The sequence below is a fragment of the Rhyacophila brunnea genome, unplaced genomic scaffold (genome assembly GCF_057557595.1).
Source record: "Rhyacophila brunnea isolate RB1 unplaced genomic scaffold, BYU_Rbru_1.0 scaffold_24, whole genome shotgun sequence".
Taxonomy (NCBI): domain Eukaryota; kingdom Metazoa; phylum Arthropoda; class Insecta; order Trichoptera; family Rhyacophilidae; genus Rhyacophila; species Rhyacophila brunnea.
The window spans coordinates 12193598-12219648 of record NW_028232904.1 but is presented as its reverse complement, the minus strand read 5'-3'; the positions used below and the strand labels follow the sequence as shown (position 1 = coordinate 12219648).

The 26051-nt window shown below is 37.1% G+C and overlaps 2 protein-coding genes across 3 annotated transcripts in view; one reads left to right on the top strand and one right to left on the bottom strand.

Moving 5' to 3' along the window:
• LOC147069056 (NAD(P) transhydrogenase, mitochondrial-like) overlaps positions 1-11365 on the top strand; it is a 43881-nt gene extending 32516 nt beyond the window's left edge. Inside the window, 5 exon segments of the mRNA XM_085951716.1 lie at positions 412-568; positions 3131-3235; positions 4893-5012; positions 5552-5643; positions 7461-11365. Of these exon segments, the coding sequence (XP_085807842.1) occupies positions 412-568; positions 3131-3235; positions 4893-5012; positions 5552-5643; positions 7461-7607 (621 nt within the window). The 3' untranslated portion in view covers positions 7608-11365.
• Positions 11366-15795: 4430 nt separating this feature from the next.
• On the bottom strand, positions 15796-26051 carry LOC147069055 (protein arginine methyltransferase NDUFAF7 homolog, mitochondrial). Of its 2 annotated transcripts, none has more exons than XM_085951245.1 (6): positions 25524-26051; positions 23976-24113; positions 21069-21188; positions 19420-19698; positions 17917-18087; positions 15796-15982 (listed from the first exon to the last, which is right to left on the bottom strand). In XM_085951245.1, exons 1-6 carry the CDS (start codon positions 25956-25958, stop codon positions 15815-15817), a joined length of 1311 nt encoding a protein of 436 aa, XP_085807371.1. In that variant the 5' UTR covers positions 25959-26051; the 3' UTR covers positions 15796-15814. The 2 variants fall into 2 exon arrangements, with proteins under 2 accessions (XP_085807371.1, XP_085807372.1); XM_085951246.1 differs by having other exon boundaries at positions 25853-25984.

Here is a 26051-nt window from a genome sequence, read left to right as displayed (position 1 = left end):
GGAAGGAAATGTCTCAGGAGCAGTTACCCAAGACTGAGGTCACCTTGCACTCAAGTGTGCTTAGACTGAGTTTCCTTGACTTTAAGTTAATAGTATCTATGGGTAAGAGGAGCACAGAGAACAGACAGAAATATAAATCAAATGTCAATATTAAACTGCCAAACTAGCAAAAAGTGAAGAGATCTGCAACACTCAAAATTTTTTTTTAAAGCAATAAAATTGGCCTTTGTGGCAACCAGGTCGGATGGTCCGATGGGCCCAGCAATTTGTTGAATCGACTTGACTAGTTCCATTTTATCGTATCATTGAAAATTATTGTAAAATTTGAGCCCCAAGGTAGAAAAACAGCATTATTCTAATAGAGCTGTTTATTGCCTTGCATAAAATAATGGTCATTTTCTCTATTCACAGGCGATGAACCGCTCTCTTCCAAACGTGATCCTGGGAGGCTACGGCGTGACATCGTCGGGTCAGGCAGCGCGCGCTGAGGGAGCCACTCACACGGAGATGACCGTGGACTCCGTTTCCGATCTCATTCACAAGGCTAGCTCCATCATCATTACGCCAGGTAAGAATGTGACATCTTCTATTGTCCACATAAAAATATTGTTTTTATAATGTTTTAGAGACATACGCGAATTTGCAATGAATACATTTTATGTGTATATGGAAATATTCAAGCAGATGACTGCAGCTGTGTAGGACAACAATGTTGGAAAGGCATAATTTGCAATAATGACCCTTATCACCACAAGTCCCACAAGAGGAGGGGCTGACAGGGCTTTACGTCGGCCAGTAAAATGAGATAAACACACCACAAAATTTACTCCAATAGTCATTATTAGCGTATTTGCTATTTCACTTAAATATTTTAAACTATTTGGCTGTGTGATGGAATTTGATGTGATAGGTATGATAATTAATATAAATAAATAATAATTCACGTGAAGAATTTTATTTTATAATTATTTTTAGTGTATTTTCTGACTAATAAATAATTACAAGATAACAAGAACTTTTTATATACAACGTTTTTAAATTTTCTGTTGAACCATATAAACTTGACTTGACTAGCTTAAACGATCAAAAAAAATTGTACTTAATATCATTTTATTTCATATTGATTTCCATAGTAACGCACGTATATATTAATAATTTAGTTGCTAGGACCCCAGAGCACTAGCAACCGATAATGGTGTCAAAATAACTTTTCATACAAAACAGAATTAACTGAAAATGAATTCAATTCTACTTAAAGATGGCTAAAAGAATTAAAAAAATGCATTGGCATCGTGTTTTGATATATTCTAAAAGTTTCAAATGTCTAGCTAGTCAGGAAGTTAGTTAAAAATCGATTGCAAGATTTGTACCGGGCAAATAAGAATACGAGCTAAGAAAAATGTTGTAAAATGGCTATTTATCAAATATGGCGAAGGGTCACATATTACTTGGCTACCACAAAAAAGAGTCTCTATCAGTGCTTCTAATATGATGCCAAGTACCAATGACTAAATTTATTTAAAAATACGATGAAGATACCCGGAACGCCCTTAATTTTACCTTGTGGAACCCTGGGGTTCCGCTTAATACCATTTAGGGAACACTGCTGTAGAACATCACGCTGCCCTTAGGTAAGGGGCCCGCCTCTATCCTTGCCCGGGGGCCCGCTTCAGGATGTGGGGGGCATGCTTATCACAGCATAGATTTTCAACCATATTTATCGGTTTATGATATAATGAAAACAGTAGATTCAGGCTCGTTCATGCAGGCTCTTATTCTTTGCATGCTTGTTAGGATAATTTCCATAATAAAGTTTATTCCTGCACCTGCAATAGAGTAGTAGACGATACAGACCACCGCTTTTTTTTTGTGTGTTCAAATCGTATAGCATGACTAACAACTGTAAAATAGCAATGAGCTAGTAGACAACCGTCGTCATGGCCCCCACAGCCTAAAACGAGTCAGGATCTTTGGCGGGCCCCCCTACCTATCGCTAAGTTTAATGGCATAACAACAAAAATAACAACAACAGAAAAATATGAAATAACAACAGAAGCGTTTTCAAAATTGTTTTAGCGGTAAAAGTAAGGGCCTTCAGTCTTTTTAGCGATTTTTTATAGGTTTAGTTTTCTAGTAACAACACAAAACAATCAAAAATTGTATCTTACAACCTCATTTTTTAAATGTTAATATCCCCTTCGTGAAATGGTGCCACAGGCGTTTTTTTTATTATTACAGCAAATTTGGACGCGTGTTTATCTAGTATATCTGATCGACCCGCCACGCCCGGTCCCCTAGGCTAGAGCCCTGTCAGCCCCCCCCTTATGAGGGCCCAAGTGGGAAATAATGTATAACTGAACTAAAACGTCAGATGTACATCGCACTGAAAATCTAGGGATCAAAACGAGTAAGCCGACTCGCACATCTAAACTCGTCTCGTCTGCAATGTGTCGAATACGTCAACGTTATTCACTAAACACATGTTGCCAAATAAAGCTCAGCACATTGGTGGAATGCGACGAGTTTGAAAAAACATCTATTGCTGCTAGCAACAAATTGCATGTGTTTTGGGCTGTGAGTCAAAGCCGCTAGTACGCATACGCACACGCTACGAATTGGTCATTTCTATACCGGCTTGCCAGTTGCCGCATCCCATACATATCCACGTTTCACGAGTTCCACGTTACGAGCGACTGTCGCTAGGCGTCTATGTGCGCGTTATTCATATGCAACATTTATGGCTGTGTGGCAGACAAGGCCAGCTTAGATGTGCTAAATAGCTAAAAGGAGCTATCCAGCAGTGGATCGACCTCGGTTGATAATAATCGTTTAACTGTAGAACAATTCGGCCTCTTGGGGTCAAAGAAACATATCTCATTTTTCTTTACATTACAAGACACCCCAAACACAAGTATATTTACATTCCACTGACATTTACACAAAGTGTATTGAATCATCTTTTATCAATTGATTTCCTTGTCTCTTTGTCACCTTACGTAATTTGTTATTTTATGGTAACACACGTAACTCAAATTTGCTAAGAATTAAGATATGTTTCTTTGACTCTAAGGGGCCGAATTGACCAATGTAAATTCCAATTCATCAAACAAATAATTATTATATTTTCCAGGTTATGGTCTGTGTGTTGCGAAGGCACAATATCCCATCGCTGAGTTGGTCACCATGCTGAAGAAGATGGGAAAGACTGTTCGGTTCGCCATTCACCCTGTGGCCGGTGAGTTGTTCAATCTACTTACTTCTATGAAGCGAGAATACAACTAATCAGGAGAAGAGAGACATGCACATTTAACATCTAGCTCTTTGTGCAAAGCCGTTTCCCTCCAGTTTAAGACACCCAAAGTCATTAAATCCAGCTCGACACTATCTTCCATTTTGTACAAGGCCGACCTGGTCTTCATTTGTCTTCCGCTTTTCGAATGTCAATTTCTTTTTGTCATACATGATTCGTCCATTCTGTGTAGACGACTCAGCCATCTAAGGCGGCCCAATTTGATGGACTGTACAATATGCAGGCTCCCGTACAAATCGTCATCATCATCATCAGGGGCGCGACAACCCGGTGTGGGTCCTGGCCTCCTCCAACAGCTCCCTCCACCTGTCCCTATCCAGTGTGGCCGCTTTCCAATTTGGTACCCCCAGAATACGGCAGTCACTGGCAGCTCCATCTAACCAGCGAATCTTTGGCCTCCTTCTTCTTCTACGTCCTATTGGATTGCTGGACATCACTCTCTTTGCCGGTTCATTGTCATTCATACGGTGCACATGACCTAGCCATCGCAGTCTCCCAATCTTAATTGATTGAACTGCGCTGCAATCTTCGTACAGTCCGTAGAGCTCAGCATTATATCTTCTCCTCCAATTGGTGCCATCCCTGATCGGTCCATATATACGGCGGAGAATTTTTCTTTCAAAGATGTTCAGGGCTCGTTCATTTCGCAGAGTTAATGTCCAGGTTTCCGATGCGTAGGTGAGCACTGGCTTTACAAGTGTTTTGTAAAGAGTGCCCGTACAAATCGTACAGCCCCAAAATACCATGCAGCACGCTCCGGTCAAATGAGCCCAACACTCTTTCCATGCTTTACATGATAACTGATCTTATTAGTGTTTTCTACAAGATACGTTTTAAGTTTCGGTTCAATACCTTGGTACGAAGCACCTTCATTATACCGAAGCGACATTTATTTCGATTTCTAGACTACTCTCACTTTTAATGGAGGACCCCACATACACGAAATTCTTGACCCTCTCAAAAGCACTGTTAAAAGTATTTAAAACAAATAATTGGAGATGAAAATATTTGTACTGGATGCAAAACGATAAGTCATGAACGCCTGCATCCTAAATGACATCTGACAAAAACTACTTGGCCGACAGATAACGTCGATGGATCAAAACCGCTTTCTCATTTCGAAGGAGTAATGAACAATTACTTCAAATTGATTTTGAGGGAAATGTAATTTTGAAATAAAAATAATGCAATTTCAATAAAATAATTAAGAACCTTTAAGTGATTTCACATCACATTTCACATTATAGTCAACTTTCCAAGAATCTTTCTCAGCCATAAAGTGAGCTATTGGTGTATAGCGAATAAATTTATATATCAGTTAATTTCAAGATTAATTCACTTGTAATATTACAAAAGACTGCATGGTCCTAACAGATTAATTTACTTTATGTGTAAATACATAATATTTCTGTTGATGAGAGTTGGCAACACAGATCTTGGACAGCAGATACAGGTAAACATGCAGGTCCAAACTTCGGTGGCTGACAGTGCCAATAAACAATCGAAGGTGGCCGGTGCAGACACCTGGAGGACACTGGAGCAATTTTTTTTTGTGAATTCAATGAATGAATGTTTGTTGTAGGACGTATGCCTGGTCAGTTGAATGTGCTGCTTGCTGAAGCCGGTGTGCCGTACGACGACGTACTCGAGATGGAGGAGATCAACTCTGACTTCCCCGACACGGAGCTGGTACTCGTCATCGGTGAGATAACATTTCAATTAATTTGTTTATTTTAAAAGTGAACAAATGTATGGAGAAAGTCATAAACTAAAATGTCAACGAATGTTTCCTCATTACATCCGAGATCTCGCTATTTCCGTGATCGTAATAACCAAGTATTTGCAATGCGAAATGACTTCCGTGTAATTAAATCATTAATCTAAATATTTTGATTTCGTCTTTATAAAAGAAGTTTTTTTATAACTTTACTGAGGATTTCACTGCGACCCGCTGTCATATCGCCTCTTTTCCTCTGATTGAGGATCCGTTGTTGAGGTCTACTCTCTAAAATACACAATTGCGAGCTCTTTCGTCTTTCCCAATGCCAGTGCACATTTGAGGTCCTTGACGTTCTCAACGACATCTACAAGTCACAGCTCTTCTCTGCCCCGAAGCTCAATATCAACTTGAACCCATTTCTGCTCAGAGGCGACTCGACAAGCCAAGGCAGTGAGCATGGGGAAGGTAGTAGGTAGCGTTTACATTAATCTAAATATTTTATTTAATGGTAATTTTTTCAGGTGCTAACGACACAGTAAACAGTGCGGCGGAAGACGATCCCAATTCACCAATCGCCGGCATGCCTGTTCTCAAAGTTTGGCAAGCGCAACAGGTAACATTCAAATTTCATTACTATTCAAAGTTACTTCATAAATCGAGCAAAATGATCATAGTAATTTATTTATGAAATTAATTGTTCTGGTGAATCCAAAACTGTGTTGAAAAGTTTGACAGATGCGATTAAAAATAGTGAGGATTGCTACGAATGAATCCGCAAGACGAAATCATAATTCAAACAGTAGACTATGAGTCCTTTTTAAAGTGATGCAGTTAGAATGAAGGCACATGACGAGGTAACGTCGGCGTCCTCATGGTTAATTTGAAAACGACTTTCAAGTAATCTGGTTAAATAAATAAAAATAGTAATGTTTAAGGTGACGCATCAGTGAAACGGCAAATAATTTTCAACTGTAGGCGCGACGAAATTTTGGACTCGCTCGCATTCAGTGAGAGAACGTCGAGCTAGAGACATGTCACTTTGCTTCGTGATGGCGACGGGCCAATTAATTCTTAAATCGTGTAAAGATGACTAAAAACGTTACCCATTTACTTTAAAAAGAAAACATGTCAATGAATATATTATTATTGTTACTAATAGAATAATAAACAGAACATAAAATGGAGGTATGTTGGATTTATATGACAAATAATATTTCGTTTGACAGGCGTCATTTGCACCTGCGCAATCCGCGCATCGCCTAGCAACGATCTTTTTAGACCGTGCCTCAACTGATGTACGGCCTTAATGTTTTCTCTTCAAAATATCAACGAAATGATAATATTATACCCTTTTTACATTGCCATGACTCAATCCTATGGACCGGAACTATGGTATGATCAACCCAAAGATGTTGAAAACACCTTCTTCTATAGAGATGGAGCCTAAATGTATGAAATTAAAGCAAAACACACTGATTAAGTTGATCTATAAATGACTGCATTGCAGATTCATTTGCAGAGAACTTCACACTACTGCTATGACATTTATTTGCCAATTTGTAGAGCGTATAAAAAGACAATCCATCATGATGAGAAGATAAGCAGTCAATAATACTACACTTCGGCATAATTATTTAGTTGAAAAATCATGTAAAATTTGTGTAAAACCGTTTATAACAGCACTCGAGTAGTAGTATAAAGCTCAATGAACATTAGAAAATGGTAGCCATTTTGTGTGAGTAAGAAAATCAGAGTGACAACTGAACAATGTTAATATTTTTAGAGTTCACCAACTTATCCATTATGCTTCATGGGTTTGCAAAATAATTTCTATTGTCATAACAGAAATATCGTATAAGGCTCCTTGAAATTGAGGTGCATGTCGCCTACTGTCACACTGTCGACGCGACAAATTTAGTCCATGGTTTCGTAATTTTGCAGAATATTTTGAACGATCACCATCTCCGTAAATTCACTGTAGAATGACACCGATGAAGAGTGCCAACTATAATGTATTAGTAATTTGAATTATTATTAATTATTCATGCTAATTTCAATTAATTTTAACAGTTTCTACGTGTGCGTGCGTTAAAATTACTTGCGACATGACATCCATTGATGATATTTTGAACAGAACCCAACCTGCAGATCATAGATAATAGCTAACATTCTTATAGAAAATACATAGTGCCAACCGCTAAAAACAAAAAAAAACCTGATTTTGACATGACAGTTGAAAAGTGTAGGCATGTAGAAGATAAAAATGTTCATTGAGTCATGCAGGTGTCGATGTAGTGCAGTTCAACGTGAGGTGACCTCATTATTGTTCTGGTGATTTCGGCAGATTTTGACAACCGACAATGTTAGTTTAAAGGTTCAAAATGTGCTACGGGATAGTAATTATAGTAATTAAAATGTGTTTTCCCGCAGGTGGTAGTACTGAAGAGATCTCTGGGCGTTGGGTACGCCGCAGTGGACAACCCCGTCTTCTACAGACCCAACACGGCCATGTTGCTGGGAGACGCCAAGAAGACGTGCGATGCCCTGCTCGCGCGAGTGCAGCAGTTGGTTGCGTAGATTACCACCGGACAATATGAACTCTGACACATATTATCGTATTGTTACAACGTTACACGGCGGGCGCATCAAGTTAATTGCACACGCAGACGGATTCACAAGCTCATTCAAAAAAATATTACACACTCACACATTGACCACTTTGTGTCACCTGTAACATTTGAATATACCACTGACTTATACGCTTCAATAGAAAATCTCAATATTAAAGTGGACACGTTAGCAAAATAGGTAAAATACATGAAAAAATATCTGCAATACACACCGTTATTGCGATATCCACGCTGCTTCCAGTAGGTTTTGCGCCATAACGGGAATGCGAAACATAAGTCAGTGTTTAATCTGTATTTTTTTCATCGTTCAGTGAACATTGTATACAAACTGTGTATCAAAATTGCTTCCAAACATTTACGAACGATTATTCTACGATGGTTCTTGGTTTGGACGAGGCTTTAGTATGTGATCAGAAATATAAAGAGACATTAATTTTATAAGCGTTAGTCTACCACCATTTTAATACTCCATATTAGTTATAATGTGTTGCCGTTTTAAAAATAATCAGTTGTTATTGTTTTTTTGTGAGTGATTGTAAAATATGGAAGGGACGATTTATGCTATAAGTGACGATTGAACTGCATTTAAGTTAAGATGATCAATGTAAATAATATCAAATAATAATATGAATGTCCAGGCCAGAAATTCACCCAATGATAGTTTAACTGTACTCCACAATAATTAAGACTCCGAATAAGACATATGACGATGTTAGTTTCAATGTTGGTAACCTCAATATTCCGCCATTTTGAGATGCAAAATATTGTCAAGCACATTTAGGACTGCAAATATAATATTTTCTTTTTCTAAGCATTAGTAAACATACATAATTTGAAAACACGTCAGAGGAATATAATATAATCACTATAGATCCACCATTTTAAGTTGTCCGCTGAGTGAGGCGCCACATCTTAACATTTGACATATCATTCAATACTTTTTATATTGTGATGAGCTTGAAAAAGAAATAGTTTATTGTATTAGTAAACAATTAAAAATAAAATGGTCTTAACGTCGTTAAAATTAATAAAAAAATCAAGTTTCAAGTTAGTCGTAAAATATAAAAAATGGCGTTTAAATACGAACATTCGGTTTAATTCTGACACAAAAACAAACAGAGCTGTATTCGATATTTTATGAATATACATACGATGGAGAAGTACGTACAGAATCAGAATAAAGAGAAATATCCGCGATTGACCTTAAATGAGACATTATTTAAATGATTTGCGCTGTGGAGTACTCTTAAACTATCGTTGGGATACTGTGACCGGTCTAACAATGCTTACATCACCATCGCCGTAGCCGGGGCATAGTGAATAATTGTCAGTTCCGAAAACTACCATTATGGCAGGGAAAGCACTGTTCGACTAGTCGCAGGTCTACTTATATAAAAAACATGTTCTCATTTTTATATAAATATGTTAATGATTACTAGTCTCATCGCCTATGTATTCATTTTTAAGTATAAGAAATTAACCAATAGTTTTATTTCAACGCACATTGTTTTCTGATTTCTTTTCCACTAATCCTTCACACAATTGGCCGAATGAATAAAAATAATAATTCGTTTTATCCACCTGACATTTAATTGTTATTAATTATATGTTATCATTCACTGCTGGATGAATGCCTTTCTTAGCTACTTTCATTTTTCTCGATCATTATGTTTGCTCACATAATCAATTCGCTTATCCAGACAGTTTTAGAACAGCTCGGTGGCCATTTAATGCCTCTAGGGACCATTGTACGACAACATTAAATTCACCCTTAGTCTGGCTACATCTATGGCATCACAACCTCTTGTCTATTGCCTTATCTCTTTGTTTTTGTTGTGTGTTTTCTGCCCAACATGCATCTTTCCGTGTTTTTTTAATTTTGGATGTCCATGTTTTTACATGCATACGTGAGCACTGACAGTACACATTAGGCGCAACGGTCAAATCACTTCCTCGCCTGCACTGCCAGAAAAATCTGACACCATTCTACTCTCCCTAATCACGTATGGATCCTCAGTAAAAAGAGAAAAATGAAATAATTTAGTAATAACTGTGAATTGAATTGGGCAGGAAACATTGTTCCAAGTAGAGATAATCGGTGTAAAAATCCAGAAAATGGATTGTTGAGATAGTTTTATGAAAATCGTGTTAACATAATGCACAAAATCGAGGGGAAAATAATTAGCTTGGAGAGGCAGTGAATTCGGTTCAGGCTGATGATTGTAATAATGTTGATTGATAATGATTGTAATAATGTACAATTCAATTAGGCCAATGTAACTATAATGTTCTTATGCAATAGGGTACCAACTGTATTTTGATTAAATCGTGTATATTATATCTTGGCTGCGGATGTCTCAGTGGTGATCGGTGGAACTACAAACCTCTCCCTTTCACGTATCATCCATTACACTAATCGCAGCCTTGACACGCTGGTCATAGAATAATTTATTGAATCTCGTTACAACAAATAAATGTCATGTTTAGTACAAGTATAGGTGGTCACGCAATGAAAGTTGAGGCGAACACAGATACGAAAGATTGTGTGTATTAGTGCATTTCTGAGGCAATGGGCATTGCACAACGTCAACGAGAAACAGACATTTGTCTTGCTTACGCCTACTTATTGTGCTTAGCGAAAAGAGGACAACATGCGTATACATTGATGTCGATTTAAAAATTTGAAATATCCTGTTTATAAACAATGCATCTGTGTGAGTATTGCTTCGCCTCAACTCTTAACACATCTATAATGTCGGTTGACTTTATGTATTTATTACTAGGAGATAGCTATAAAACTTTGGCGGCAGTAAGAAGGAAATATCAGACCAAAATAAAATTCATCTCGAAAAGTATCAGGGTGGCATGATTTGAGAGGGGTTTTTGAATCAATTCGAATTTTGTACAAATTCAGATTTAAATTTGGAAAAGTCAAAACAAATGAAACAAATTTTTCTGTCAGATCAATGAATAGGTTATAACAGGATTTGTGCAGAACTGTCAATTTTCATGATCACCCAATCGCTCAAATATAAGGTTTTGATAGCATATACTGTTTAGGATGCAGCTCTGCTTGGAGTCTTGGATGAAATACCATTGATTTTAACGTCAACTTGGCTCATAAGAGATATGAAGATTAGAATGCCTGCAAATGTACTTGATGATTCCTTGTTGTATAAAAACCTTCCAAATATGTAGCTCAATAGAATATTTATTACTGAAGTTCATGATTCTCTTGAAGAGGAACCAAACGCTGTGTTTATTTTGTTTACCAATTTCTGTCAAACTAATCGCTCAATTCATTTACAGGGAGAACAATAATCCAACCCCCCCACCCTGATAATTGGTACACAATATACAGTACCCTAAGGGAAATAACTGAAAAAACCTTTGTAAAAAGCTTATTTTAATTTAAAAACTGTTTTTTATTTTGGTTACGTCAATAAAATTTTACAATTAAATAAGGAATCGACACAGGCATACTATAGTATTGAATTATTGATTAATGCCAGAAAGAGATATTCGATTTTATGAATTATATTGAAAATGTCTTTCTACATCTCTAAACCATGCAATTATGAATTGTTTCCATATAAAAAGAACTAGGGCAATACAAATACAAAAAAAACTTGAAATATGCAATAAAATTGTATCACAGTATGAATGGTTACCCTAAATACAATAGAAATTCAAATCCATATAATCAAAATTTTAAAAAAAGCAGTAGATAAATGAAACACCGCGAAATAAAGTACTAAACGTAATAAGGAAGTAATTATTCGCACACCTTAGCGGAACATTGGTACATGCGTATATTATTGTATTCTATAGGTATATTGTAAAAAACTATGTAAAAACCATCTTTACGACTGTATAATATTATGTATTTCTGCCAATATTTGGATGTGTGAGTGAATATTATGAATTAATTCAAAATCTGTATAAAATATTTGACATACTTGTATGTAGTTTGTCTTTTTCATACATGTTGCATGAATAAGGCATATTTTAGGACAGCGATTTAGTTCACGTTTGCTTGAACCTGAACCAATTGTTGGCAGAAATGAAGGGCTCGGAATAAAAGTGTCAAGAATATTGTTAGTTTTGAGAAAAATCTTGCGTTCAAACGTCATAATAGAGACAGTGTATGACACAGTCTAAATTATTTCGGGTTGACTCTATTTTATCCCGAGCCCTTTAAATATAATTACATATTGTAAGTCATGTTTTACTGTAGAATAGTCATTACGAGACTGCACTTTTGCCTTTTAGCTGTAAAATTAAAAATCACGCACGATAAATTAAAAATTTATTACAAATGTAAAAGCGCCTGTACATGTGCATGGATTTACTGGCACCAATTTTAAACCATCACAATAAAAATTGTTTACACGTAAAAGTACTGACTGTCTCTCCAATTTCATTCTTCAACTGTAAGCGAGATCTGATGTTGTCATTGTATGGTATTATTTGACAGATTTTTTCAGAAGCTTCTGAACTTTTTTGAACCATGCATGCAATCTTGCAACTAGCACTGTTTACATGTGCATTTTCTTGTTATTGCCGCGATAATACGTACTGTCAGCAGTAAATCCATGCACGTGTAAACGAGGTATAATGACGATCGAAGTCATTAAATATTTATTGATGACGTTTAAAGCAAAGCAAAGGAATATTTAGAATAAAGAAATCATTAAACAATATAGATATATTAATAATAATGTAATTATGTAAGAATATTAGAGAAATCTTAATGTATAAAAGACTTGTCATAATCAGCGATTGAAGAAAATATAAGATTATGCTAAAATATTGGTTTCCGAGGGTACCATTATACTTTGACGTCATCCTTGAATGCGTCACATTACCCATCGTCATAAAACAAAATTTCGTCATATTTTTGAACGACTCCTTCCCCTATTTGTTTAGAACAGGATCCTTAAGTTACGGCATGCCCATACGAGTCGCCCACTACTTAAATGTCAACGCATAAGTAATAATGCTTGTAAGTTCATGGTTTTACCTTTATCGTGACATCCCATATTTACAATTGCATTTAAAGATCGTTTTAAATCACACCAATCTCTAATACACGATTTTTCAGCATCATATTTCTAATCTTTATATTTTCTTTAGTCGCTGGTTTTCTAGATACTGAATACCCAGTTGTAATTTGATTAAATAATCTATGACGCCATTTTGACTACGTAATCGGTTTTAATATTCGATTATGTGGTACAAAGTCATTGAGCAATAAACTTAAGCATGGCCCCCACAAGGGGGGGCTGACAAGGCTCTAACCTGGGGCCCCGGCGAGGCGAGTCGACCAGATAAGTGAGATAAACACACATCTGTACACACATGTTGTAATTCTTTTATATTGTATATCTCCGGTGGGAAGACCCTTACTTTATAGTGTGTGAAAAACAACGATGTGCAGTAATGCAATGCATAAGTTCCATTATCTCGAAAAGTAGATCGAGAATACCTAGGATTTTAACAAAAATGTTAGATTTTTTCGTTTGGAGTATTGGATCACCTTCAAATTTTAATAGAATGTATTGTCACTGCATTATCACCTGTGTACCGAATTTCAAGTCTCTGGGTATACAGGAAATAAGCTTTTGAAACGGCACATAAAAGGATTGCAGATGTCAGCGTATCTTTTTATAATTATTATAGAGGCGATATGTCGGTGCATTTGATTAGGAATTAAAAAATGAAAAGAAAAGTCTCATGTCCTGCCGGCGAGCTATCATATGTATAATTCCATGGAGCTGCTTAATTAGATCTTAAACTCTTAAATCACATTTTTTTCTCTTGACAATATTCCTATCTAGCTATAAATTATGTAGACATTAATGAAAGTTTACATATAACTGGGTATCCAATTTCTAAAAATGTTCAATATTGTTAATTTTATAAGAATATGAATTTTGTAAAGTGATCTTTTATTTTTTAACGAATGAACGATATTAATGGCCGTTATGTGTCAAATAATTTTTAAAAATTTCTTTCTTTGGTTGTACAGCATAATATAATATTTTTTAGTCTATGATACTTAAAGAAACTTCCAGAGATTAGTCTATATTATCTATGTATCTATTTTTATGCAAGAGGCCTGTGAGTGTAATGAATTTTTAGTTATTTTGTTTTTAAACATTATAATTAATATACAACAGGCTCAATTTGAAACGAAACAATGTATATTTTTTCATAAAAAAATTAATAAAAAATATTTGAATTAAATCAAATTGTGTTTGACAACTTTTATCGAACTTATTGAAGAAATTGCGGATACACTACCTCAAATCACTGAAATTACCAAACTTTCGACATCTGTGTACCGCTTCTATAATTTTCGTAATTTTGTAACAATCAAAATATACTTATTTATTTTTTCCTTTTTATAAAGTACCTACATAAACAAAAAATAAAATTCATTCATAATAAATTAATATACTTAAAAGTTATATTATAAATAATTACAAGATAAAAAGAACATTTTAAATACGTTTTTAAATTTTCTGTTTAACCATATAAACTTGACTTGACTAGCTTAAACGATCAAAAAAATTTGTACATGTCATATTGATTTCCATAGTAACGCATGTATATATTAATAATTTAGTTGCTAGAATCCATCTAGGACCCCAGAGCCCTAGCAACCGATATGGTGTCGAAATAACTTTTCATACAAAACAGAATTAACTGAAAATGAATTCAATTCTACTTAAAGATGGCTAAAAGTATTTAAAAATGCATTGGCATCGTGTTCTGATATATTCTAAAAGTTTCAAATGTCTAGCTAGTTGGGAAGTTAGTTAAAAATCGATTGCAAGATTTGTACCGGACAATGAAGAATACAAACGAGTTAAGGCCATGCATTAGTTGAGGCACGGTCTAAAAAGATCGTTGCTAGGCGATGTGCGGATTGCGGGTCGCGGGTGAAAATGACGCCTGTCAAACGAAATATTATTTCTCATATAAATCCAACATACGTCCATTTTATGTTCTGTTTATTATTCTATTAGTATCAATAATAATATATTCATTGACATGTTTGCTTTTTAAAGTAAATGGGTAAAGTTTTTAGTCATCTTTACACGATTTTAGAATTAATTGGCCCGTCGCCATCACGCAGCAAAGTGACGTGCGTCCGACTCCACGTTCTCTCAATGAATGCGAAGCAAGTACAAATTTTCGTCGCGCGTACAGTTGAACATTATTTGGCGTTTCACTGATGCGTCACCTTAAGAAAAACGTTGTAATAACATTCATTACAATCAATGAGAAGGACGAAATTTTTTATGCTCATCATTCAGATCATCATAATTTGGTTCCCTGGTTGTTAAGTTTAATCTGAGATGCGGTTCCACATCCAAAAGTCTGTTCCTTTTTTTTGACTTATATCTACAAAATGCTGAAAAAGTAACTTCATATAGATATGAAGTTGGAAAAGGCAAGATGTATTTCAGGAGTTCCTCTGTTAAAACTGTATATACATAATACATTTGCAACAAAATGATGATAAAGTAGATACACTCCTTATATTTATTTTTCAAGAATTCGTCTGAAGCTAATTCCAACAATTGTGATAAACCTTCGGGCATGGATTTTGTATTGATGTCGTATTAATGCTTGTTGCACCAGGCGCAGCCAAAACTCGGTGCAGCACGTACCCCCACCAAACTCTTCCCGTACCCCAGGGCTACCTGACTGACTCTTATTTCCCCCTGGCTGCCATACAAAGACTTTTTTGGATATCGATGACACTGGCTTACATCCAGATATCAGTAGCTAAGTGTGGATCTTAACAGTCTACCCTTCGCCACTGTCAGATATGATCCGCCCTTTGTTAATTTTATGAAGTTTCTAATTCACAAATAAGAATCCAAATTTAGATCAGTATTTCGTTTAAAGACACAGATTTTGCCAATGAAATCCATTTTGAAAATAATCGATTTCAGTTTATGAAGTTATATTTTGTTGGTTTTGTGACCAAATTTTCTAATCCCCTTCATTACAAATAATCATGTAATGTCATATATGGAAGACCCTCTGATATGTTGCAAAGTATTCTGACTGATTAAACTGCACCGTCAAAAGCACCTCAAAAATGAAACTCAAAGTGTGTAATGAAATAAATATTTATTAATTATTAAAACCCGTCACAGGAAATTTCTTATAGTGGTCTTCGGAAATATTAGGAAAGATTGCCATGAATTTGAAGACCTCCCCCATCTTCTCGGGGCTTGTGAGCATGTTGTATCCAGATTTCAAACTCTCCTGTTGTTCCGGAGTTGCATTCTCCAACAAAATCTAAAAAGAAAATAACGGTCCATTACTGGTCAAAAGCAATAAAATTGTCAGCATAGTCCTGAGATACGAGGGTGGGTCAATAATTCCTTAGAAAAAAGCATTAAAACAGTTTTTATTTTTGTATTTTTTTTTTATTTCTCAACATAATCTCCTTGGAGCTCAATACACTTGGTTAGACGTTTCTCAATTTTTTTTAAACCGTCAGAAAAATAAGTTTTCGGAAGGTCCTCAAAATAAGCATTTGTCCGATCGATGACTTCTTCATTTGAAAAAAAACGTTGTCCACTTAGCCATTTTTTTAAGTTTGGGAAAAGGAAAAAGTCACTGGGGGGGCTAAATCTGGCGAATACGGTGGGTGGTCGACCAATTCGAACTTCAATTCTTCAATTTTAGCCATTGATCGTAAACATGTGTGAACACGGGCATTGTCCTGATGAAAGAGGATTTTTTTCCTGTTTAAATGAGGCCGTTTTTCTTCAATTTTGTTTTTTAGCTGGTCCAATAAAGATGCATAATAATCCCCTGTTATTGTTTTTCCTTTTTCCAAATAGTCAACGAAAATAATTTCACGTGCATCCCAAAATACAGTAGCCATAACCTTACCAGCTGATTTTACGGTTTTCGCCTTCTTTGGACATGGTTTGCCTTCGCAATCCACTGCTTTGACTGTTCTTTCGTCTCGGGAGTATAGTGGTGTATCCATGTTTCATCTACAGTCACAAAGCGACGAAAAAATTCATCCGGATTGCGTTGCATGAGCGACAACAGGGCTTTAGAGGCCACCACCCTATTGCGTTTATTGTCGACTGTGAGCAAACGCGACACCCATCTTGCAGAAATATTTTTCATGCCCAATTTGTCATGTAAAATAGAAATGACGCTACCTTTTGAGATCCCTGTAACCTCAATTATCTCACTCAACTTTAATCTTCGGTCACTTAACACCATATCGTGGATTTTATTGATCATTTCTGGTGTAGTCACCTCTACAGGACGTCCTGAGCGTGGTTCATCCTTTGTTGATGTACGACCACGTTTAAATTCATTTAACCAGTTATAAATAGTTGCAAGTGAAGGAGCAGATATGCCGTGAACTAAATCCAACTCATTTTTTATTTCCTTTGCTGTTAACCCTTTTATATTAAAATGTTTAATAACAGCTCTAAACTCAATTTTCTCCATTTTCCATTTTCCACAAGCAAATTTTTTTTTAAATGTACGAGAAACACACAACAACCCGACCAATCTGATTGAAACTTCGCAGCATACTGAATCGGTAGTGCCGCTGCATGAAAACAAACCGCTTACAGTACTAGTCGCGCCACCTGTCGGCTTTTCTAAGGATTTATTGACCCACCCTCGTACCTAATAAGATTTCATTCATAAAGTCATATGAAAATAAAATGGCTAATGTGGGTTAATTTAAATAATGCTTGAAAAAATACATATTGAGGGCATGATTTGAGTTACACCATCTCCACCCGCCATGTATATGCAGCCGCTGATTGTGCACTGCCGCCTTCCATGACACTATAAACGTGTCAGAATGAAAAGATTTTAGTGACACACTTCCTTGTCTCGAAGCGACGGTCACGGGACTGTTGTAACAACCATGCACCTTAGTGCTTAAAGAAAGAGTTTTTTAGAAAATAAAAAGAGTTTTGACTTGCTCTGCCGTCATTTATCTTTAATGACGTGAAGTTTCCTCTGCACCCGTGTACTGAAACTCTGCCGCCGAAATGAATCTAAGGAGGGGTCGGAATTATTCCGTCCTCCATTTGACACAGAAAATTTTTCAGATGCCTCAAAGTTGGCCTTGGTTGATATCAAGTCGGCGTGGCCAATTGGGCCCGTATGTGGACGGACCCTGGTAAACAGCTCCACTCGGATCATATTGAGGGCAATCACCTTAATATCATTCAGATTCTATTTACCTTTAACCGAACTTGTACTAGGGCCGATTCAAGGAAATGCTTTTGCGTAACAGGTCCGAACACCTTGGCATCCGCTGCGACCTGTTTCAATTGGTGAAAGTCGACATCCGCTGTGAGATCTGATGAACCGATATTCTCCAGGGGATGTGTTTGGGTGTGATTCTTAAAAGCCTGAAATTAGAATTACAATTTAACTCCTGATACATAGAATCTCGATGATATGCAAATCTAATCAAAATTATAAGTTGTGTTTAGATGTAAATGGAATGACAAGATACCGAAACCGTGACTAAACTGGCAACGTTGCTTCCCGCAATTATAACGGTAATAATATGAAAACTGCACAGTATAAATTGAATAGGTAATTATAAAGTAATAGATATGCTGCGGCTTCTATATCGAGACATACACGTCACCGCGGTTGTTTCTGGAACTAACCGTTGCAATACCGTTAGCATGAAAAAAACCCGTGGCGTAATACTGTAATTGCATACAGCGCCGTGACGTATAACAATATATAGAGGGCGCATAGTAATACAAACTTGAAATAATCTAATGGCTACTTTATCAATGTTTTATTATTCCAAATGCGAGCACGGCGGGTAAACCTAATTGAATACTAGATCGTACACTAACATCATAAGCAAAGCAATATAGGGTAACAATATTAGTAGCTAAAGAAAGCGTCAATTTGAATATTAATATGGATTGGTGGGTATCTATTTCGATTAATCCGGTGTAATTTATGCGTGGGAGTGAAATGCATATACGTGACTAAGCGATTAAGTGCAGCGTGCATGAGAGGGATGTAACATGGTTGTTCTATTTATGCGATCGCGCAAAAAAAAGATACGAACTTCACAAGAAAATTTACATGCATCATAGAGAAACAGCATAAGTGTTACAGACAGATAGATAAATCTAGCCAAATATATAATGTAATGGCAATACGCTCACCGTGTTCACTTCATCGATTAAATAAGATGTTACTTTTCAATTGCTTTCAAAAAAATCATTTATTTTTGGTTGGTGTTTGGGTAGATAATCGGTAATCAATACAATGTTTCTTTCTTCAAAACTATATTTACTATTTCTGTTTCCAAAACGTAATTATGTGACAGCTGTTTTGCCACCGGTGTCGCTAAGTGCGCAAACCGAAGTGCTGTTTTATCAGGGTAAGCATAAAACTTGGAGTTTATTTTTTTTGCAGGTGCACACACAACGGGTCTCGGGTCCGGTTCAGGTCTGTAAATATGACTGTCCTAGAAATTTTTTTTCAGTTATCTACCACAGCCACCAACCTTCAACAAACCAGGCCCCCTCCGCCACCGATTTCCAGACACTAGATGGTTTAACATACTAACATTTTCATACCAGATGATCAATTGACGGCATTGTCCTTTGAATTACAAAAAAATACTGAAAATCATAGCATTCTATGCTCATATTCCATTGGCCAATCGTAAGGCAGGAATTGTGAAATTAACACAAAAAGATATATACCCTAAAAGTATCTCCTTTTGTCCCGTTGTGTCCGTAATCTGCAATCAATCCTATGCCTCCGTCTTCGTCGATCCGATTGGCTAACTGTTTAGCGATAACCAAAGACTGGGGACTGACTTCAAGTTGGTCTAAGGTTGCGTCACTCAGAGCGGCCTGCACGTACAGTTTTGATGCAACTGTCTCGCTGTTGGAAATGGTATATTTGAATTTTGCATCACCTGGTGATGACTTTGAGGGGTCTACGTCCACGAAAATCTCCCTCCACCCTTTGTCAGTTTTCTAAAACAAGTTTTAATAGTTATAAATAGACTGGCAGTATGTAGGTGTTAACTTCTACTGAATTTAACTGTGTTTCCTTATAATTGTCATTACTCCTTAGTGTGAGGCCTCAGTGCCAGCGTGCGGCGCAGTGTTGAGCGTTTTGCGCAACTCAAACGTATAACCGTATAAATGTATAACCATAAAAAGACATTGTCTACGAAATTTGTCACCCACGGTTATACGTTTGAGTTGCGCAAAATGCTCAACGCTGCGCCGAACGCTGCCACTCAGGACGTACACTTAGAATCTGTATACAATTTCTTAGTTTAAGTAAGCCGGGTCGCACATCTAAACTTGTGTTGACTGCAACACGTCGAATATGTCGATATAATTTTGCTGGAATTCTCATAACGTATATGGAGCTCGAATGCGACATTTTAGTTTGAAAAAAACAGCTAAATATAACTCGCCATGGGGCAGGTATAATACTAAAATGTTGCATTCGCACATGTGCAGGAGCTGCTTCTTCATTAGTTTCAGCTAGCCGCGTGACGTCACTATCCTGACATGGCCTATGCGCACGGAAGAAAGTTGCAACATTGCTCCGAATTTTTATTTATGACTATATCCCAGTCGAGACGATCTTCAATGTACAACTGGGCTAATATGTATAGCAAATATTTTCTTAAGTATATCCCTCAGTATCATGATTAATTCCCAGTCAAGCCGCCAAAGTTGGATCTAATGTTGAAGGGGCCCCAAAAAAATCAATGATGTTAACGATATTTTAACTTGCTGTTCACTTTTTCTAATTATTGTTAAATAATATGTTTACATAAAGAAAATATTCAATTTGCATTTCTAAATGTTATGCAGCTTAGGCGGTTTCTTGCGATTATCTCAAAATGGTGGGACTATAAGTTGGCTCTCACATCTAAACTCGCCTTGTGTGCCGCACAGCCATAAATCAAACCTTCCGAAAACGGCGATTCAGTGTTGCTAGTGAAGACCGCACATATCTACCTAGCGACAGTCGCTCGTAGCATACGAAACATAATATGGATATTTGAATGCGGCGATCGGCGAGCCGGTATAGGAATGACCAATTCGTAGGTGTTTGTATGCGACTTGGCGTCTTCGACTCGAAGCCCAAGAAGCATGCATCTTGTCGATTGCAACAGTAATGTTTTTTTCAAACGAAACAGTCGCATTGGACCAATCTGCGGAGGTCCATTTGGCAACGTGTGTTTTGTGAATAACGATAATGTCATCGTATTTGACACATTGTATGTGAGAACCGGCTAAAGGTTACCGACTTTGAAACTTAAAAGACTGTAATGTATAAGTTTGAAAACTATTAACACACAGGATTATATAATGAAACATACCTTAAATTTATGTATTGGTAAAGCATCAAAAAATTCATGAGCGATGACCCAACTAAATCCTTTGGGAACGTCTTTCAATTCTTTGTACCAGAACACTCTGTAGCCACTTATCGTTTCTCCCTGCAATTTATAATACAACTTACAGTATAATCTTAATAATCCATTACTATGATATCTGTTCGGCAACGGAAATCCTTCCACGTGGTCCAGTGGAAGGTGAATGTCAGTTATAAAACTCAGTGAATGTTAACCTTCACTGTTGTTTATTCGTCAAATAATCTCAAGGTATGGGGTACATGGTATAAATAAAAGTGAAAGAACTCAGGAGAGTTGTATCCGCAGTAAAACAATTTGGAGAGTAGAGCTGAGTTATGTTTGAACAAGTCGAATGGTATTTGAATAATTTACAATGTTATAAATATAAAAAAATAAGTAAATAATATTAGTGAAGCTTAGTTTAGTACAAGGGTTTATATGCGTGTGGAAACACAGCTAGATAGGGTGGACAAGTTGGGGTTGATCAATAATATAATATTGAGTAGGTACAATGCAATAGTCGAAATCACACCAATCGAATATTCTTAACAACAAGTAACTAAGGGTGTCAATGGACTAAACAAAAGACAACTTATTGTAATTAGGGAGATATCAAAGAGACGAGAGCTATGTATGATGTTGAATTACTGGAAAGTATGTAAAACTGGAAAATAAAAATATTGATACCAGATGGAAGTCTCCCACAGGAGACTACCTCAAAGGGCGGACCGAACCAGCAACTTTCCCAGAACACCACAGCCTACGTCCACTCTTCGCGGTTCTCTGCTAAGCGGAGCCCGCCTCGAAATCAAAAATTCAAATTCGTCAGCGATCCCGCCAAAACAGACGCGGCCTACCGATAGCGCCGCCACCGGTCAATTTGTCGGTAAAACAGGGAGGTTCGCGACCGAGAGCGGGATGACGCCGAATCTGACGGTTGAACACGCGTGAAAAGCCCTCTTCTTCGATTGGCCGCCAGACAGCGAGCATCGTCTCTGCTCGCCTCGGACACGAAGCCAAGATACATCTCCTGCCAAAAGGACCGCGTCGGCAGGCTTCTCAAGCATCTCCAGGAAACAAAGGACCACATCGGCAGCACGCCAAGCCGCAAGCCCCGATCCTATCTCCCATCGGACAGCGAGCATCGCCTCGGATGCGAAGCCCCAGCAGCCAAGTCCGCGACACCACGTCTGCAGCCAAAGCAACAAGTAGCCCAGCCCGCGACACCAGTCATGTCTGCAGCCCAAGCAACAAGTAGCCCAGCCCGCGACACCACGTCTGCAGCCCGCCAAATCGCAAATACGATAAAAATAAACCAGCCTTGACAAAATACACTGTGCGTTTCTGTCCCCCACCCCCGCTTCTTGGCCATGACATTATCACGGTCTGCCATCTCCGCCTAAGAGCGCAAGAAGGCCGGTGATAATATCATACATTCATGCAATGACATTTCATACATTCACTTTTCTTCTTGATCGTTCCCTCACCTGTGACGACCCTGAAATGCAGCCAGTTTCCTTGCGACTGACGCTAGAAACACATTATTATAACGTCATGTGAGATCATATTATATAGGTACTAGAACCATCAGAATGTTCAATAATTTATTTATTTAAAAAAGACACGTTGAGTACATAACAAAATATTAATTCAGGACGTTCACAACATGACATTTAGAATAAAAATTACAAGTAATCAGTTAGAGAAAAAACAAACTAGAGTCTCACAACTTACACAAACATTGTGTCAATTACCTGTCATTTGTAGTTCCCTTCCCAACCATTAAAATCAAAAATAAGTGAGAACACGACTTGAATTGAATTTGATCTCAATGCTATACGGTCATATATTTCTGATACAACAGCTCACGGTGAAATGTGCTACGGAAAACTGCAAACGTATAATTTTCTGGACACAGACTCAAAAATGTGTAGGTAAATCTTCAGAAAATAAAACTGATACATTTAAATACCAAGTAAAAAGACATGGCATACTTTTTACCCGTGGAGTGAGCTTATCAAAAGCTCACGCGACATGACGGTAATGTGTTTCTAGCATAAGACTCTCCAATCCTCACAGTCCTCAGCTTCTATCAAGGTTAGAGAAGGTTATCCTCAGTAGGCGCCTTCACTGGTCGCTTTAACACTATAAAGTCCTTGTATAAATTCAGTATGTACTTAATCCCATCACAATTTTTTTTACCACTGCCAAGGAAAATGTCTTGCGTATGTTAAATTATTATTTTCACTATTTATAATAATAAATTAATGAAATAGTCCAGATGGTCAAAATGTCTTCTAAAACCTTTCAATAAATCTTTTTCGTGCTTTGCAAAATGTTTCCCATCATTTTAATGAAACATTACAATATATACTATTCATGTACTTCACCTATTCACGCCGGCGCTGGTAGGTACCTACTGACTTCACAAAGCTTGGATTTTTTACACGCAATTTCAACCATATGCGTGGATACTTTTTCAATGTTGTCAGCGAAAAGACCAATTAGGTACTTAGACACTTAACTAGTAAGTGTCATAAACGTAATCTGATCCCGGCGGCATCAGTCTAGTTAACTGCCCGGTCGGATTTTATTGCTTAGGGTCGAAAATGTTGTTTTTAAACGATCGAGACATTATCAGTTTTACTCGGTATACCCGAGAAGTAGCTTGTTATAAAAGTGAATAAATGTATGGAGAAAATCATAAACTAAAATGTCAATGAATGTTTCCTCATTACATTCGAGATCTCGCTATTTTCGTGATCGTAATAACCAAATTCGACTGTGGTGTTTTTAAAATATAAGAAGACTCATGCATAAGACTGTAAAATTATATAATATAACATTATTATAAATGAAGTTATATGTTACCTCATGGTAGAATGGTGAATTTTCACACGCCTTGTGAGCCAAGCAAAGCCTATCGGCTTGCAATCGTTGTAGGGCAGGAGACACTTCGACGAGATGAATGGTCACAATGCTTTTGTCCAAGCCGACTTTTTTGGTTACCTGTGAAAAGTGAGACTATAATATTAATCGGATAATAAAAACGATCAAATAACTATTGAGATCCATAAACGAAGTTAAATTAATAACTGGCTCCTCAGACAATGTCTTTTTACCGGACAAGTCCTCTTATTTGAGGCAAATGTCTGAGTACAGTACTCTCTCAGTAATCCGCCACTCCAAAAACCAGACAAGTATCGAATTAGTGTAAGCGGTGGATTATAGTGCATGCATACAGACAAAATATGGTAAAAATTAAAACAGGTATTTCGTCAAAATTGTTTTTTTGAGATATTTGTACTAGAAAATTACAGTTTAAAGTTTATTAACTAAATATTAAACAGTAAATCACTTGACACATCCAGTTGTTCAGTGAGGCAGATATTCTTGAATGGCTTAGTATTCCTGGCTTTCCCTATGACCAAAAGCTTCATTTCGTGTGTCCCGGTTGCATTGGAGCACGGCATTATTGTGATGCGGTTCTTGGGCACTTTCCTCCCTGGTAGGTACATTACTTTCTTCATGATGAACGTATGTTTTACGAAGGAGAAGTTTCCAAAATAAACCCGTCTCATCTGTGTTGTATACTTGTACGCGGCGGACTACTGAATTTGACAATCGAATACCGGCGAATTATAGAGCTTGATTTTGTGTTTTCAATTAGTAAAAATAACGGCGGATTATAGTAGTTATCGGAATCACGCACACTCTAGTGCACGCCGACCAAGGTCTTGGGAAGTTGCTCCTGGGACACTTTCGGCACAAATTTGAACAGCGCCTATCGTTCGTTATGCCACGGTATACGCCTGCATAACGGGTGTGGAGACGTGGCGGGTGGTGGAGGGAAAAGCAAGTAGTTATCGGATAATCAAGCGGCGGATTACTGAGTTTTATTATTTTTTTACTAGCTCGATCAATTTTGTGGTAAGTATGAATTTTTTTGCAGTCAAAATGATAACTATAGTAGTCTTTCGTAGTTTAGTCCTCGTTGGCCTTTCATCCAGGGGTTCCGGGTTCAATCTTGGTGAGGTCACAATATATTTATGTGATATGCTCAAAGCCTGGGTGTAACTGTGATTGGTTCACTTATAATTACCACACTACTGTCATTGGGCTTCTAGTGCTAAAAAGAATATATAGTTGCAAAGATATTTTCTTGAAGTTAATTTTGCTTGAACGGCAAATGAACCGGCTTTGTTTTGTACTTTTGTGTCTAAGGCAAAATAATATTAATCTATTTATTTTAATACTACAGGAGACGATGAGATCCAACTTCGGTAGATAGTGAACACATTACAAAAACACCCAGGCATGAAAAAATTACATGTGTAGGTACCTACTTACATATATTGTGACTTGGAATGAATGAATGGAAATCCTAGCTTGATATAAACGTTAAATAACTTGTCTTACTCTTAAAATATCCAGCAGAAGAGTTCCTCTCCCTGGCCCCAATTCAATAATCTGTAAAGGCTTGGGAGAGCCAAGCTTCTTCCATTCTGTAGCCAACCAAACGCCCAAGATTTCACCAAAAATCTGACTAATCTCAGGAGACGTTATAAAGTCTCCACTGGCTCCAAAAACGTCCCTTGTCATGTAGTAACCCGCTGACGGATCGGTGAGGACTTCTTTCATATATTCTGCGATCGATATAGGTCCCGTAAGCTTTATTCGTTGTTCTAGACGATTTGTAAGTTTTGTTTCGTTTTGGTTTTTTGGAGGGTTAGGATTTTTTAATTTACCATCGTCTTCTCGTGAAACAAGTTTGTAGGAGTTTCGCTTTGACTGAAGAAATGACGAACATTGGTAAGTTGGTCTGCTACGACATAATAGTGTTCTTAGCGACATATTTATTCAATAATCAACTGTCAGTTTTTTGAGGTTATAACGATTTTCATTTTGACAGATAGGTACACATATCTTGCCAGTACCTAGGTATTT